The sequence below is a fragment of the Oncorhynchus tshawytscha genome, linkage group LG04 (assembly GCF_018296145.1).
Source record: "Oncorhynchus tshawytscha isolate Ot180627B linkage group LG04, Otsh_v2.0, whole genome shotgun sequence".
Taxonomy (NCBI): domain Eukaryota; kingdom Metazoa; phylum Chordata; class Actinopteri; order Salmoniformes; family Salmonidae; genus Oncorhynchus; species Oncorhynchus tshawytscha.
The window spans coordinates 60,469,614-60,487,255 of record NC_056432.1 but is presented as its reverse complement, the minus strand read 5'-3'; the positions used below and the strand labels follow the sequence as shown (position 1 = coordinate 60,487,255).

At 50.0% G+C, this 17,642-nt stretch overlaps 1 protein-coding gene across 1 annotated transcript in view; it reads left to right on the top strand.

Annotated features, from left to right (window-relative positions):
- The window catches only part of igdcc3 (immunoglobulin superfamily, DCC subclass, member 3), a 107,788-nt gene extending 95,458 nt beyond the window's left edge, over nt 1-12,330 (top strand). Inside the window, 4 exon segments of the mRNA XM_042320972.1 lie at nt 3,366-3,470; nt 3,884-4,019; nt 4,122-4,347; nt 4,740-12,330. Coding sequence (XP_042176906.1) covers nt 3,366-3,470; nt 3,884-4,019; nt 4,122-4,347; nt 4,740-4,916 — 644 coding nt within the window. The 3' untranslated portion in view covers nt 4,917-12,330.
- Nucleotides 12,331-17,642: the final 5,312 nt, after the last annotated feature.

Genomic DNA, 17,642 nt, shown 5'->3' with positions numbered 1-17,642 from the left:
GCTAGGGGCTGGGGGCTAGGGACAGGGGGCTAGGGACAGGGGCTAGGAGCTGGGGGCTAGGAGCTAGGGACAGGGGGCTAGGGACAGGGGGCTAGGGACAGGGGCTAGGAGCTGGGGACAGGGGGCTAGGAACAGGGGGCTAGGGCCAGGGGGCTAGGGGCTAGGGACAGGGGGCTAGGGACAGGGGGCTGGGGGCTAGGGACAGGGGGCTGGGGACAGGGGGCTAGGGACAGGGGGCTAGGACTGGGGGCTAGGGACAGGGGGGCTGGGGGCTAGGGGCTGGGGACAGGGGGCTAGGGACAGGGGGCTAGGGACAGGGGGCTGGGGACAGGGGCTAGGGACAGGGGGCTAGGGACAGGGGGCTAGGGACAGGGGGCTAGGGGCTAGGGACTGGGGGCTGGGGACTGGGGGCTGGGGTCTAGGGACTGGGGGCTGGGGGCTAGGGACAAGGGCTAGGGACAGGGGGCTGGGGACAGGGGGCTAGGGCCGGGGCTAGGGTCTGGGGGCTAGGGACAGGGGGCTAGGGGCTGGGGACAGGGGGCTAGGGAAGGGGGCTAGGGGCAGGGGCAGGGGCTAGGGACAGGGGGCTAGGGACAGGGGGCTAGGGACAGGGGGCTAGGGACTGGGGGCTGGGGGCTAGGGACTAGGGGGGCTAGGGACTGGGGGCTGGGGGCTAGGGACAGGGGGCTAGGGACTGGGGGCTAGGGGCTGGGTGCTAGGGACTGGGGGCTCAGGGCTAGGGACTGGGGGCTGGGGGCTAGGGACTGGGGGCTGGGGGCTAGGGACAGGGGGCTAGGGACTGGGGGCTAGGGGGCTAGGGGCTGGGGGCTAGGGACAGGGGCTAGGGACAGGGGGCTAGGGGCTGGGGGCTAGGGGCTAGGGACAGGGGGCTAGGGGGGGGCTAGGGGCTAGGAAGGGGCTAGGGGCTGGGGGCTAGGGGCTAGGGACAGGGGGCTAGGGACAGGGGGCTAGGGACAGGGGGCTAGGGGCAGGGGGGCTAGGGACAGGGGGCTAGGGACAGGGGGCTAGGGACTGGGGGCTGGGGACAGGGGCTAGGGACAGGGGGCTAGGGACTGGGGGAGGGGCAGGGGCTGGGGACAGGGGGCTAGGGACAGGGGGCTAGGGACAGGGGGCTAGGGACAGGGGGCTGGGGACAGGGGGCTAGGGACAGGGGGCTAGGGACTGGGGGCTAGGGACTGGGGGCTGGGGGCTAGGAACAGGGGGCTAGGACAGGGGGCTGGGGACAGGGGGCTAGGACCAGGGGCTAGGGTCTGGGGGCTAGGGACAGGGGCTAGGGGCTAGGGACTGGGGGCTAGGGACTGGGGGCTAGGGACTGGGGGCTGGGGGCTAGGGACAGGGGGCTAGGGACTGGGGGCTAGGGGCTGGGGGCTAGGGGCTAGGAAGAGGGGGGCTGGGGGCTAGGGACTGGGGGCTAGGGGCTAGGGACAGGGGCTAGGGTCGGGGCTAGGGACAGGGGGCTAGGGGGACAGGGGGCTAGGGGCAGGGGCAGGGGGCTAGGGACTGGGGGGGCTAGGGGAGGGGCTGGGGACAGGGGGCTAGGACAGGGGGCTAGGGAGGGACAGGGGGCTAGGGACAGGGGGGGCTAGGGACAGGGGGCTAGGGACAGGGGCTGGGGACAGGGGGCTAGGGGGGGGCAGGGGCTAGGGACAGGGGGCTAGGGACAGGGGCTAGGGACAGGGGGCTAGGGACAGGGGGCTAGGGACAGGGGCTAGGGGCTGGGGACAGGGGGCTAGGGACAGGGGGCTAGGGACAGGGGGCTAGGGAGGGACTGGGGGCAGGGGGCTAGGGACAGGGGGCTAGGGACAGGGGGCTAGGGACAGGGGGCTAGGGACAGGGGCTGGGGGCTAGGGACAGGGGGCTAGGGGGACTGGGGGCAGGGGCTGGGGGCTGGGGGCAGGGGCAGGGGGGCTAGGGGGCAGGGGGCTAGGGGGGGGGCTGGGGGCTAGGGGCTAGGGACAGGGGCTAGGGGGCTAGGGAGGGGCTTAGGGCTAGGGGCAGGGGGCTAGGGACAGGGGGCTAGGGGCTGGGGGCTAGGGACTGGGGGCTAGGGACAGGGGCTAGGGGCAGGGGGCTAGGGACAGGGGGCTAGGGAGGGGCTAGGGACAGGGGCTGGGGACAGGGGCTAGGGACAGGGGGCTAGGGGGACAGGGGGCTGGGGACTGGGGGGGGCTAGGGGACAGGGGGGGCAGGGGCAGGGGGGGCTAGGGACAGGGGGCTAGGGACAGGGGGCTAGGGACAGGGGGCTAGGGACAGGGGGCTAGGGACTGGGGGCTAGGGAGGGGGCTAGGGACTGGGGGCTGGGGGCTAGGGGACAGGGGGCTAGGGACAGGGGGCTGGGGGGGGGGCTAGGGGCAGGGGGGCTGGGGGCTAGGGACTAGGGACAGGGGGCTAGGGACAGGGGGCTGGGGGCTAGGGACAGGGGGCTAGGGACAGGGGGCTAGGGACAGGGGGCTAGGGGCTAGGGGGCTGGGGGCTAGGGAGGGGGCTAGGGGGGGCTAGGGACAGGGGGCTAGGGACAGGGGGCTAGGGGGCTTGGGGGCTGGGACAGGGACAGGGGGGGCTAGGGACAGGGGGCTAGGGACAGGGGCTAGGGACAGGGGCTAGGGACAGGGGGGGCTAGGGACTGGGGGCTAGGGCTAGGGGGGGCTAGGGACTGGGGGCTAGGGGGCTAGGGACTGGGGCTAGGGGCTAGGGACAGGGGGCTAGGGACAGGGCTAGGGACTAGGGACAGGGGGCTGGGGACAGGGGCTAGGGACAGGGGGGCAGGGGCTAGGGACTGGGGGCTGTGGGCTAGGGACTGGGGGCTAGGGACAGGGGGCTGGGGACAGGGGGCTAGGGACAGGGGGCAGGGACAGGGGCTGGGGACAGGGGGCTAGGGGCTAGGGACAGGGGGGCTGGGGACAGGGGGCTAGGGACAGGGGGCTAGGGGCTAGGGACTGGGGGCTGGGGGACTAGGGGGCTGGGGGCTAGGGACAGGGGGCTAGGGGCTGGGGGCTAGGGACAGGGGGCTAGGGACTGGGGGCTAGGGACAGGGGGCTAGGGACTGGGGGCTAGGCTGGGGGCTAGGGACTGGGGGCTAGAGGCTAGGGACTAGGGGCTGGGGGCTAGGGGCTAGGGACTAGGGACAGGGGCTAGGGACAGGGGCTAGGGACGGGGGCTAGGGGATGGGGGTCGGATGATCCATGGAGATGTGTTGAAGGGATTGTTACACAGTGTTTAACGTGATGCCTTGAATGATTGTACATTAGAAGCCAACTCTATTCATGTGGCTATGTCTCAACTGCTCTCTCTCTCTCTCTCTCTCTCTCTCTCTCTCTCTCTCTCTCTGTTCCTCCTCTCCTCAGATCCAACCCTGGTGTATGAGATTAAGGTTCTGGCCTTCAACCAACACGGAGACGGCAACGCCACCATGCGCTTCGTCTCACTGAAGGAGGCTGTGGAGAAATCAGGTGACTTCCTGCTGCCCGCACACACAAACACCCACGCAGACCAGGGCTCACACGTCCTGTAATCTTTTCAGAGCAGCGTTGAACAGGCCTCATGCAGGCTGCTGTTGTGTGTTTACAGCTCTCCGTTTGACTGGATCACTCCATGCTGCCACAGCATTGGTAGTCTGGCTGGCAGCACTAGATTAGATTGGGGGTGTACTGTATGACAGCTCTGTGCTGTGGGCTTTGTTTCTCTGTGTGTATGTGTGTGTCACTGTGCTGCGTGGCATTGCTGTTGTCCTTACTGGGTGTGTGTGTGTGTGTGTGTGTGTGTGTGTGTGTGTGTGTGTGTGTGTGTGTGTGTGTGTGTGTGTGTGTGTGTGTGTGTGTGTGTGTGTGTGTGTGTGTGTGTGTGTGTGTGTGTGTCTCTACAGTGCTGAACACCCCCTGTGACTGTCTGAAGGATGAACAGAGCAAGACCTCTACAGCCGGCATCATCATCGGCATCCATATAGGAGTCACCTGCATCGTATTCTGCGTGCTCTTCCTCATGTTCAGCTACAGGGGGAGGTGAGTATTGGTGCAACAACAAGGGGACTATGTCTGTCTGTGTGGGCTTGATCCTGGCAGGGGGCCTGACGGTGGGTTTTTGTGGGAATTGTGTTCCTCCAGGTTGATGACGTGTAAGACAGTGCAGGCCACCCCCCAGGCCGGGCGTAACATTTCCCTACAATCGTCGTCCTCCTCCCAGGGGGCCCTGGCCTTAAACGGGGTGAGCAGGTCAGGCATGGAAGGGAACGGCAGCCTTGCTGGGAAGAGCAGGGGAGACAGTAACGAGCTGGAGAGACTCTTCTCAGGCCCGTCCCACTGTGGAGACCTAGCAGACAGTTCACGCATGGTGAGTAGAGGGCCAGACACCAAGTAGTCAACTGAAATCAAGTCAAAAGAGTTCAATTTATCCAAGTCTAGAATGATGCAATGGGCTAGATTTACGTTAGATTTACGTTAGATTTACATTAGATTGGCCATTTTCTATATTACCATATTAAAGCTGGAATCGTTCATTGGTGAAACTGCCACGCCCGTTAACAATATTACAACAACAGCATAGTTACTGCAAACAACTAACACAGTTTTCCCCTCATTGCACTCGCGATAGAACAGCACTATTTCTACTGCAATTTTCACCTCGTCAACAGAACAACAGCAACGGCAGTGGAGTGGACGGTAGCGCTGTTTCCCCTACTACACATTCCATCTTTAACTACATTACTGTGTGTGTGTTTCCAGTTGGATAAGTCCCTGGTGTCCTGTGCGCTGAACGAGACCCAGTTGTCCACTCTGCCGTTGGATGACTTCAGCCTTGTGGAGGAGGACAGAGAGACACAGTTCCAGAGGCCTCCAGCAGAGGGCCGGGGGGCCAGTGACAGGGCTGTGGCCGGGGTCACCCAGCAGGACCAGACCTGATGGAAGCATGAAGGTCAAGTCTGTGACACGGTCACAGTGTCACCTCAGACTCGTATCACACTCAGGTCGACCGAAGCATTTCCTTTCATATTCGTTTTTTCTTTGTGCAAATAATTGTATTATTGGTAAGTTAAATAAGTCGCTTTCTGGAAAAGTTATAGGGTCTTGGACTCGTTCTTGGAGGTGTCCCCGGCCTAGGTTTTTGGTGCGCTTTTGTGATGGACGGCTAGGTTTTAGCTTTGGCAGGTGAATGATGTGTTCTTGGGTTTTTTTTACTTCCTTCATTTTCTGGTTGCCGGCAGCACACAGAATAGATGTCCAGAATGTCTTTGTTATACACTCGTCATTTTATCTCAGAATCTAATATGTTTTTATTTCTCTACTATCTCACAAAAAGGTTTTAAGTTATTGGCCTTATTTCTACTTTTTCTTTCAATGTCAAAGACTGCTGCCTCCTCATAGCCTAGCAAGGATTCCACAAACGCATCCAACGAAGACTAAGGCCTTCTTCCAGTGATTTCATATATTCTCTGTCTCAGGACTTTTATTTTCAGTGATATCGTTTTTTTTCTTTTAGTTCTCGGCCTTCATACAGGTTCTCAACTTTCTCTGTGAACCTTAGGATTCAACAAAAACCTACCTCAGCCGGAATGAATGTGACGTGGGAAACCTTTTGGATCCGTCTTCTCCCCCTGCGTTCAGTTACTTTTACATGTAGAGCGATCGGTTCGTAAAACACGAGAACAGGTGCCACGCTACCTCAGATGTCAAGAACCGCCGCTCTCCTGCTTGTCGAAAGACGGAAAAAGGAGAGAGAAAAAATCTAACGGAAAAGCACTTCGAGAAAACGCTGAAGTCCACGTTCTACCTCAAGATAACAATGTTGTAGTTGTTCTTTCTTTCATAATGAAACATGTACTTCTGTTGTGAGAGCTCCTGGCTTCCCTCCGTTGATGAATTGCTGTTTGTGGATATGTCAGTACCTCATGCAAGTTGACAGACGATATTGTTGTATGCATTCTACTTGTAAAAGACATTTCTCAGCGTTTTCCATCGTGTTTGTCTGAGATATTTTGTCTTTGTTTTATTTGAATCTTAGTTGCTTCTGTTGATTGAAAAGACTGTTAGCGATGCACTGCACTGCCACTAATCACAGTTTTACTGCTATGTGAGAACTGCTGCAGATATTCCATTGGGCAGGTGAGGTTTTAGTTACATTTACACTCGATTGACATACATCATATGTGTATTTATGAATGATTGCGTGATGGAACTGTATGTGTGCGCGCGTGCGTACTTGTCTGCCTGCCTGCGTTTGTGTGTGTGTGTGTGTGTGTGTGTGTGTGTGTGTGTGTGTGCGCTAGATACCGAGTGAATGTGATGTATTAAGAAAATGAAGCACAAATGTATCACAATGTCATTCTAGGCATTGACAACCACAAATGTTAATGTATCTGATATGATACCAGGTAATTGGCTCTTTAATTGACCATAGAGTCGTTCTAATCTGATTTTTGGCCTGCCTGTCACTCACTCGAAGCTGTGGCACAGTGCACTCCTTTGTTATATTTAATCAGGGCTCAAATCAAATCAATTCCCTTCTGTCATAAAGGAATAGCCCAGACTTATCGAGCCTGTCCATCCCAGATCCCTCACTCCATCCCTCACTCCATCCCTCACTCCATCCCTCCTCCAGACTGACAAATGAAAGTGCTTCAGGAAAACCTTTATCACACTGCTGCATGTAAATCCAGAGGGAGATGGTTTAACAGGTGGACCACAGGTATTAACTCACAGGTCTGAGTTCAGTGTGCTCATGCTGTCATCTTCCTGAGCAAACACACAGTCAACTTGATGTTATTAGACTTGGATCTGATCCAGGGTCAGATCTGGGAGTGCCACCACCACTGCTCCACCTGTTCCTCCAGAACCATGCTCTCTGGAGCTGGAGCTTCCCTGAGGCAGAGCCAACCTGAGCCAGGCCAGTACTCTTACGGTAGCCTGGGTTAGGGCCGCTGTCCGACGGACACCCTGTCTTCTCACTGGCTCTCTCTTCTGTAGAGATAGATCCCCTATGAACTCTATGCTCTCTACTGTGTCTCAGTCACATAATGGCCTAAAGCAGTATTACTCTGGTACCTACCTCAACCCCGACACGACAGGCCTGCTCTCAGGTTGCTCCTTCTCACACTTCTATATGTGCATAAATATACACCACACACACACACACAAACGTAATGACACACACACTCCTAGGGAAGGGAGGATGTCTTCAGGGCCTTGTGGTAGTGCAGTTGTGTGACAGAAAAACAGTTGTTTTTGTCTTTATGCTTAGCTTTTGTGGATGTGAATGTATCACAATTGTTTTTATTACATTTTTGTTGTATCAGAAGCTTTTACGTTTTTGTTTTTCCACTCAGCCTTGACTGTCTTTGAACATGTGTCTGTTATGGACTAATAAACGAGGACATCAAGCACTCACTGCAAACTGTAGTATAGCTACTCAGTATAAACTGTAGTACAGCTACTCACTGCAGACTGTCGTACAGCTACTCAGTATAAACTGTAGTACAGCTACTCACTGCAGACTGTAGTACAGCTACTCAGTATAAACTGTAGTACAGCTACTCACTGCAGACTGTCGTACAGCTACTCAGTATAAACTGTAGTACAGCTACTCACTGCAGACTGTCGTACAGCTACTCAGTATAAACTGTAGTACAGCTACTCACTGCAGACTGTCGTACAGCTACTCAGTATAAACTGTAGTACAGCTACTCACTGCAGACTGTCGTACAGCTACTCAGTATAAACTGTAGTACAGCTACTCACTGCAGACTGTAGTACAGCTACTCAGTATAAACTGTAGTACAGCTACTCACTGCAGACTGTCGTACAGCTACTCAGTATAAACTGTAGTACAGCTACTCACTGCAGACTGTAGTACAGCTACTCAGTATAAACTGTAGTACAGCTACTACTCTTTTACTCCCAGAACCCTCCTCACAGATGATGTGCAGCAACAGGTGTTTGTAAATACAGATAATGAACAGTCACCAGTTCTCATCCCTGATTTATTGCAAGGGATTTCTGCACTCAAATTGTGTCAATAGATGGAGTAACTCCATTAGATATGAAATACTGTACCTTTCATATAAAACCTCTCCTGTAAAGACACACACATATTCCTACCTTCCTAGGCTGCAGTCATCGATTGAATTGTAGTAATTTGTTGGTCCAATATGTTTGAGTTAGATAGTTTAGAGCAGCCAGTGCTCTCATCCCTTTGCAGTTGGCTGATTAGAGGAAGTGTGTGCAGCGCTTGGTCCATTCTAGATTTGATATGGTAGCGACACAAGCCTGAAACGGACTGCTTAAATAAATGGGACGCCTGTGTTAAAGCCGGGCTGTAGAACTGTGTTTCTGTTGGACTATCTATTGTACAGTTGTAATGCACATTACATTCCAGAGACTGTGTGTCAGTGTGTGCTCCTCCGGCAGAGGGTTTTTATTGTACGATGCAGTAGAAGTCGTTGTTGTTAATGCTTTGCATTGTTGCCGAAAAAGTGGAACCAGAACTCGCCTGCAGTAATTCTGTACTTTGTGTTTGTTTGTTTCTTCACCGTACGTTTCTTTTATTGTCTCGCGGGTCTTCATTTCTTGTATTGTTATTGTACATGATGGTAGATTTACATTGCAAGTCTTAGTAAACAATAACGATAGTTGTCAAACTAGCAGAAAGAAATGCCTCAATGTTACACGCGTGTATTTATGAACTGTTGATGTAATAATGTTCTCTCATGTGCGTCTTTAAAAGCGTAAAAGATGTTTGTGAGGAGGGGTCTCTCCAGAGAAACCAGAGGTACTTTTTCTTAATAATTTACGGTTCATTTCCGATGCTGGAAATTGCCCACATCTCATCCCTGATTTGACAGGTTTTAGTGCCATACAGTGCACAACTTATTTACCCTTCACCCAGAATGCCGAGCTGTAAAATGGGGCGTCATGTTTACATGATTGATACGATCATGATTCTCCCAGTGCTTTTACACTCCTATAGATCAATGTTAAGAGCTGCCCTCTGTGATCAACTGCTGAAGCTGCTCTAGTCTATTCTGACTTATTACCACTCCATTGGCTGGTGAGATGAGATTCTCCCACTATCTATTCTCAGCCCTGCTTCTTCCTCTCGTGAGATTCCCATCCGCTGAGTTTGTTTCTCTGGACAAAGAGAGAGTGGGCTGACTGTGCTCAGGGAACATCTATCTAATCCTTATGTTGTATTCGCCACAGCGGAACACGGACTGGGCGCTCCACTATGAGAGTCCATGTCATTTAGTACAATCTTCCTCTCACAGTGCTCTGACTGTGCCCTATTCAACCAGTTTAGGGGGAGGGACTGCCTTTTTTTGTTTATCGACTAGGCAAATAATCAAGGAGATAATCTGTCCACTGTCACACATACTGAGCAGATAATGGTAATCCTCCATGCATGAAGATGTGTAGCCTCTGTGAGCCACGTATATAGGGATTCATGAATGAAGTTCACAACCGCTCTTCTTAGTACGGTTTTGTCTCCTTTTGTCTCTCTTCCTTGCCCCTCTCTGTAATGCCACCTCTCCCTACACACACACACACACCAGCGACACACACACATCTTTGTAAAGAAAGGAGTGTTTGTCAGAATTACCCCAGTGCCCCAGCTCTCCCCAGAGAGAATCAGGGGAGAGACATTAGCTGGTTTATCTCTGGCCACACAAGCCTATTGAGAACTGGAGAGTAAACACGTCAAACTGGGACTCTGTAAAACAAACATTTTTTTCTGTGTGACAATAATGTTACCATTTCAGCTTTTTAAGCCTCTTCGTGAAAGGGATTAAATGTTCAACTGTTTTCTCTGTTCTCTAACCCAGCCTTGGAAGGCGAGGGGAAACTCTGAAACTACTGCTGGCCATGTTATTTTCCTCTTTTTTGTTTCTTTCTGTTTTTGCAGATGCTATACATGCTAATTAGGACTCCTGACAAGTTAGGAACTCTCTTAACTGGCAGTTGCTGACCAGTGGCCACAAAGGAAATAGTCAAGTATCTACCAAAACTAATATAGACACTTGCACAATCTTGTAGAAGTGATTGTTTCAATTTTAGTTCAAGTTACTGTAGGAGTAGGTACTCACGGTATGCCACACTGGCCTGACATCTTAAAACGACGAAGGTAACCCTCTCCCCAAACTGGTTTGTGCATGAGTTAGTATCTCAGTAAGATTTGTTGCAACACGTCCGTGAAATATGGTGTGGTGTTGAAGCTACATGAGGTACAACTCCAAGTCTGTCCATGTATGCCACATTTTTGTTCATGTTGTAGAAACAGGAGAAAGCGAGCTACATATTGTAGGAACTTGTAGCGAAAACGATTACAGCAATATCTCATTGTTGACATGTCTGACGGTGTAACCGACGAACAAGGCCTGTTGAGGGATTGGCCTTTGTGTCATGCTGTAACACCACACAGTTCAGATGTATTGATCTGTTAATATGTGCTGTATTGATCACTGTGGCACCAAATGAATATACTTTTGATTGTAAATTGATTACATTTCTGGTGCTATTATCTCTCAGATATTCTCCCCCCCAAAAAAACTCGCTGACTGTACATGTCAGATAATGCTGATTTGAAGATTTTCAAATAATTTGAATTCTTGTCATTTAGTGGTGAATTAATGGAATTGTAACTTAAAGCATGTTTGAGATCAGTAGTATATTTGCACCTCTGTCGAGAAACACGTTAAATCCAATGTATTTCAGCATGGGCCACAGAGAGAAGTCGTTTTTTCAAACCATATCTTTCTCAGCTATTCGCAAATGTTGCTGTTTTAGCAGGCTGCTAAAGTGTTAGTTTGTCATTACTGGATTTGCGATGGTGACACTGTGACATTTAGCCATTGGAATAGGGCAAATATTGTCATCTTACCATGATGCTGTTGATGTTTCTACTCCACACCGTTAGTCTACATATTTGACAGTGTTTATTTGCTGGAACTGTTTCTACTCAGAAAGACATCGTCGTGTATCATCTTGACTGCTTGTTGATCCTCTTCATATCGTCTTACCTGTTATTATCACTCACGTTGTCCTGTTTGATCCCTTTTCCACCACTAAGAGATGTAATTGATTCACCGTCAAACCGTAAAATCGAGGTCATGGTCACTAAACCGTGGAGACAATAAAGCATGAACCTCTCCATACAAACGTCTTGTCAACATGTGTTCATGTTAAAGCTGTGCTTTAGAGAAGCTTATGGAAATACACACAGAGTATGCACAGCTTTAATCTACAGTACAGACCTGCGTTGTTACGGCATCAGCAGAGATACGAGAGCTGCTTGTATCTCCAGGTAAACTTGTGCCAACTTACTGTAGCTACAGTTGAGCTTACACAGGTGGTGTTACTGTCATATTTGATCTCCTCTTACGCAGTTTGGTTGGCAATACTGACTGTATCCCTCCTCGCGTCCTCACAAACCTGTGGCATTCTCTCCACCAGTCACAGAAGCCACCAGGCACATCGCACAGGGCAAGGGGAAAAGGCTTTCTCATACAGATATTATTCGTACGACTGTCAAAGTCATTGTTGCTACTGCTACTACCATGCCATTGGGTTATGGTATCGCTGCCAGGGTGCTAACCTAAACCAAATGCCAAATACAGTGCCCAGCCAGTTTCTATAGCCTCACTGTACTTTTAATGGGGGCAAAGGCGCCTCGGTTTTTAGTGCTTGTGTTGGGTTTGATATAGGGACAGAGCTGGTGTGATGAGAATAGCCAGGCTATGGAGAAGGAACTAAGAGAGCACAAACCTGTACAGTATAGTATAATCAGCTGCATATTGTCTGTGGGGAGCTGTTCAGTCACATCTGTCTGTCTGTTTGTCTGCCTGTCTGTCTGTCGGTCTATACGTCTGTCTGTCTATATGTCTATCCGTCTATATGTCTATCCGTCTATATGTCTATCCGTCTATATGTCTGTCTGTGTATCTGTCTGTATATATGTCTGTCTGGCTATATGTCTGTATATATGTCTGTCTGGCTATATGTCTGCTGTGGTCAGTGCCTCTGCCTGCCCAAGTGTCCCACAATCAAATTCAGGTCAATATGAAATGATTTTAAGAGATTTTAGATCATTTTTCCCATCAGGGATCACTTGTATGTGTCCACAAATGTGTGTTCTCTATGATACAGTATCTGTAGTTGGTCGTGATTCACATGTGTATACATATGTATAATACTGTATGTATGTGTATATGTGTATAAAGACAGACTAGATATTTTTTAGTGGTTTGTATTGTTTTAGAAGTCATTGTGCCACGCTGATTAAAGGCAAAAGACGACAACAACAATGTTAATAAACTAGCTCTAGTAATTAAAAGGACAGGTGTGAAGTGTTTCTTACTCTGCGTGTGGATGTGTGTGCATGGGCGCGTGGTTGTTTTGGCGACACAATTATCTTTGCATTTGTCTCACATATTATAATGAAGAAATTGACGGCCTTCATCAAAAGCACATTCACGCTCATGACACATCCGGTTAAATAAGGCATAGCAGAAAGTGGAAACACAAGGTTATTAACCCTGTACTCTTAATGCCTTACAGTACATCGAAGCTGCATCCTACAATGCCTCACATTCTACCACGATGAACCCCATTCATGTCGTTGGTTTATAATACGCTCATTACCGAATGCAGATTGTGTCCTTGGTACTGCACAACATGCCATGTGCAGTGTTTACCACGTTAAGGCTGCAGGTGAAGTCTGGGACTATTGAACAGGATGGGAAATGCTGACGGATTTCTAGTCAATCCAACATAGTCAGACTTTAAGAAAGACTCGGAATCTAAATCAAACTCTCTCTGCATCTCGCTTATTTGGGCTGTAAATGATAATCTGAAGCCTGTTTCAATACTAGTTTCATCATCCAGTTCACTTGCTTAAATGTATTTCCTGGAGAGAAAACCAGCACCAAAACCTCTCTATCTAATTCAACACCTTCTTTACCCTCCACTCCTTAATCCTAATTGTAAATTCTAAATCGGAACATATTGTTACCGTAATCCTAAACTTTTAGAATCCCTTACTTTACTAGCGAGGGGATATCCATCATTTATCCGGTTAAGCCATGGATGACGAGTAAAAAGTGTGTAGTTATTTACTTTGGTAAAACATGTACGTCTTCATGTGGCAGTAACTGTGTGTACTAGGGCTGGGAATAGCCAGGGAACTCACAATACCATATTATCATGGTACTTAGGTGCAGATACGGTATGTATTGCGATTCTCACGATTCTATATGTATTGTCGAAACGATACGATATATTGTCAAAAATAAGGTCCAGATATGTAACTACATCGATTTCTTTTCCCCCATCGCTAGTAGTGTGCACACTATATTAGTCTAAAGTGGTCTGCTATTTGTGTGTATGTACGTGTATGTTCCCTAAGCCCCACAGTGCAGTCTCACACTGCCACGCTGTCCCAGTAATGACATTAACAGTCCTGTTTGTCAGTATGGGCTGGCTCAGTGGGCCCCCCTGGGTATAGTACAGTATGAAATGCATGTGAATGCCCCTGTAATCTGAGGCACCCTGACTCTGCCTCGCTCCCCGATGCATGAGATCAATAACAGCACTATGAATAACATTGATCTTAGTGCATTTGATTGTACAGCATTGTTTCAACTAGAGATATGAGGTATGAGATTAACTTGTCCATGCAGCACACACACACACACGTATACACACATATACATACACACACACACACACACTCCTAGATGTGACTGTCGTATATGTTGCAGTCACTGGATGCTGGTGTCACCTTCATTGGGGAGGATGGGCTCGTTGTAATGGCTGGAGCGGTATTGGTGGAATGGTTTCAAATACATCAAACACACAGTTTACATGTGTTTGATGCCATCCCATTCACTCCGTTCCGGCCATTATTATGGCCATTCTCCCCTCAGCAGCGTCCTGTGATGTGTTGTGTATGTGTATCTGTGTGCGGTGTGTATGTGTGTATGTATCTGTGTGGCGTTTACATGTATCTGTGTGGTGTGTACGTGTATGTGTGTATGAGAGTGTGTGAGAGAGAGTGTATGAGAGTGTGTGAGAGAGAGTGTATGAGAGTGTGTGTGAGAGAGAGTGTATGAGAGTGTGTGTGAGAGAGAGTGTATGAGAGTGTGTGTGAGAGAGTGTGTGAGAGAGAGTGTATGAGAGTGTGTGTGAGAGAGTGTGAGAGAGAGTGTGTGAGAGTGTATGAGAGTGTGTGTGAGAGTGTATGAGAGAGTGTGTGAGAGAGAGTGTATGAGAGTGTGTGTGAGAGAGTGTGAGAGAGAGTGTGTGAGAGTGTATGAGAGTGTGTGAGAGTGTATGAGAGTGTGTGAGAGTGTGTGTGAGAGAGAGTGTGTGAGAGTGTATGAGAGTGTGTGTGAGAGTGTATGAGAGAGTGTGTGAGAGAGAGTGTATGAGAGTGTGTGTGAGAGTGTATGAGAGAGTGTGCGAGAGAGAGTGTGTGAGAGAGAGTATGTGAGAGAGAGTGTATGAGAGTGTGTGTGAGAGAGAGTGTGTGAGAGAGAGCCCTGCGGCGCTGGTTTCTTCATTATCCCTTGCGATAGTAAATCAGAGAAAACAGGGAGCTGTGTTCACAGGCAGGATGGATGGCCCCTCAACCACATAACAGATATACTCTATCCCCGGCCGCAGCCGGACCACCTCCACTGGGGGTCAACCAGCCCCCCCTGACCCCACATCATTTAGGCCCGAACTAAGAGAGGGCGACCTCTGCACTCCCCAAGAGCGCTTCAAGAAAGGGGGGCGCAGCTGTCTTTTGGATTCTCACAACGCACGCCTTTTAGCAGCTCAAAGGGAGCAGTCGAGAGAGAAGGGGGTCACAGGTCAGACCAGCCAACTTTCATGCCCACCTCCCTCTGAAGTTTTCTGCTTTTTTTACTGCTTCCAGATTTCCCAGCCGTAACACAATTCCCAGGTGACTGTGAAGGGGAAACGTACCTCCTCACACATCGCAAATAATCAAAACCATCTTGTCAGCTCCTCTGGTTTTGGAGTGGGTCCTCTGTTTGTCTTTGTGTCTTTTTGTGTATTTTTCTAATTGTAGGGGTGGTGTTTTGACATTTCTGGAATGGCCTCATACTAAGCACAGATGAGTTACAGTAATTTTGACCGCTACCCTTCCCATCCCCTTCGGTTGGTGCTGGACTGACATTTCTTCCCTTTGGTCATGGTGGAGTGATATAGGATTGCAGTGCTAGCTCACATTGTGTCATGTGTGATGGAGGATGTATGCATTAACTTTGGGAAGCCACAGGAGATGTGGCACTGAACGCATTAATGGAGTGACTGGTTCTCCCCAGAAAGGAGGACTGATGTAATTGCAGACAGTGCCGAGGGAATTGCTATGAAGGAGTAAAATGGCTGCCCCTATAACACACTTCTATGTTTTTGCCGGAAATAAATCTAGTGACCTTTTCAGTGGCAGTGAGTGAATGTCTCACATGCACAGATATGGAATCATATCTCTGACACATGCACTTATCTCTTTCTCTCTCCCTCCCTCTCCATCTATTTCTCCCTCTCCCTCTCCCTCTCCCTCTCCCTCTCCCTCTCCCTCTCCCTCTCCCTCTCCCTCTCCCTCTCCCTCTCCCTCTCCCTCTCCCTCTCCCTCTCCCCCACACACATACAGTACACACACATCAGCCCCTGAAGAAAGAAAGAAAGAAAGGGAAAAGGAAAGGGAAGGAAGGAAGGAAGGAAGGAAGGAAGGAAGGAAGGAAGGAAGGAAGGAAGGAAGGAAGGAAGGAAGGAAGGAAGGAAGGAAGGAAGGAAGGAAGGAAGGAAGGAAGGGGAGGAGAGCTGCTGTCATTGGACAGGCAGGCAGGCAGAGATATCGCATCCCCAAAGCGCCTGATGCCTGAGATGTGTGAAGCAGGACAAAGAGGGGAGAGAGAGAGGGAAGCTGGGAGGGGAGGAGGAGGAGGAGGAGGAGGAGGAAGAGAAATGACATCTCCAAAAGCACCCATCCGTGAGCCCAGGGAGCCCCTCCCTAATCAAACACATGCACACAGAGTGAAAGCCAGCAGCCATGGCACCAGTAATAGCTGGGAGATAGAGACGGAGCCCCAGCCTGCTCAGCTGGCTGAGAAACGCATGCAGCCTTTGTCCCCACAGGAACATACAAATACATATTTACCTTGCTTTGGCCTTGGAGATGAAAAAGAGCCTGGGCATAATGACATGACAAAATATAGAATTAATTGTATGTTTGACTGACTTGGACATTTTCAGTATTGATTTCCCTGGGTCTAATCTAACTCCTTTGTGTCAAGGTCGAATCACTGTCTTAGCCCCATGAGAGAGAGAGAGAAAACAAGCTAACGCAGCAATCCAGGCTGCATGGCCAGAGAGAGGGAGATGGGGACCCATGTGGTTGACTCTCTCTCTTCTCTTTTCGATCTGTTTAATCACATGTAGCCATATGGGTGCACAGTGTGCTGCATTAATTAGACCCTAGAGCAGCAGCTCACACACTGACTCACTCGCTAGGCTACCGGTGGAGGAGAGGAGAGGCAGTGTGAGAGAGTCTACCTCCCTCCCAGGAGAAAATGGCTACCTGACCTATTTCACCTGACAGATCAGCTTTGTTTTTGAGCAGGATCATGGCCACCACCATCACCACCACCATCACCCCTCAGCTGTGTTGTGAAAGCCGCTGTGCTTGGTTGAACGATTGGCTCAGTTTGTGTGATGGTTTGCTGGTTGCACTTGGAGGGAAGCAACAGATTTGATCTGATCTTACTGCTGGGTGACTCCTGGTCTAATTAAAATAATCTATATTTGGGGAAATGGGATTTTTGAATTATTGTATATAGCTCGTTGAAAAAGTACAATTTTGTCCTCAAGGTGCATTACATTGATTGAAATTATCCTTTTTATGGCTATCCAGTCCTTAGAAGTCTCACTGTGTGTTCAGATCCTGTCCAATATGGGGTTATACTGCCCTCATCTCTGTGTGAGCCTTATAATTAAAATAGAAGTAAATGTACACAGATGCAGCCCTAATTCGCAGGTCTATATTTAGCAGTGGCCTGTGTTTGTCAGGTGCTGTGGTGTGGTCATCGATCGGTCCGTTGCTGCTGCATGGTGCCTGACTACAGGTCAGTGTCTCGAATGAAGCCACTTTCGCGTCTCCTCCAGACTCGTCATGGCGCTAATGATCCTTGCTTTAGCTGTCAATTTAGAGGATGGGACGGCAGGCAGGCTGCTAGTCTGTACTATACTAGCCTAGCCTATACACTGGGCTGTTTCCTGTTTGCATTGCCAGAGTACAGGCATTTCTGAGCCCTGTTCTCTCACTTCAATGCACATTCTTTAATAAAAGACAAGCATCAGGCATCAGGACTGTTTTGTTGGGTGGAACCGATGCAGAACTCCACGTATTATGTATGCAAATGTGTACTTCACAGACTATATAAGCCTGTATAAGCACTGCGCGGGGTTAATTACTGAAACCACTGGGGAATGGAGCAGGCTCGGGGGGGGGGGGTGTATCTGTGTTAGTGTCTGCAAGTGTGTGTGTTAGACATTCTCTCTTCATATGTGTATCAGTTTAAGAAATGCACCATGTTAGTCACTGACAGAAATAAAGCTCGGTGGAACTCTACT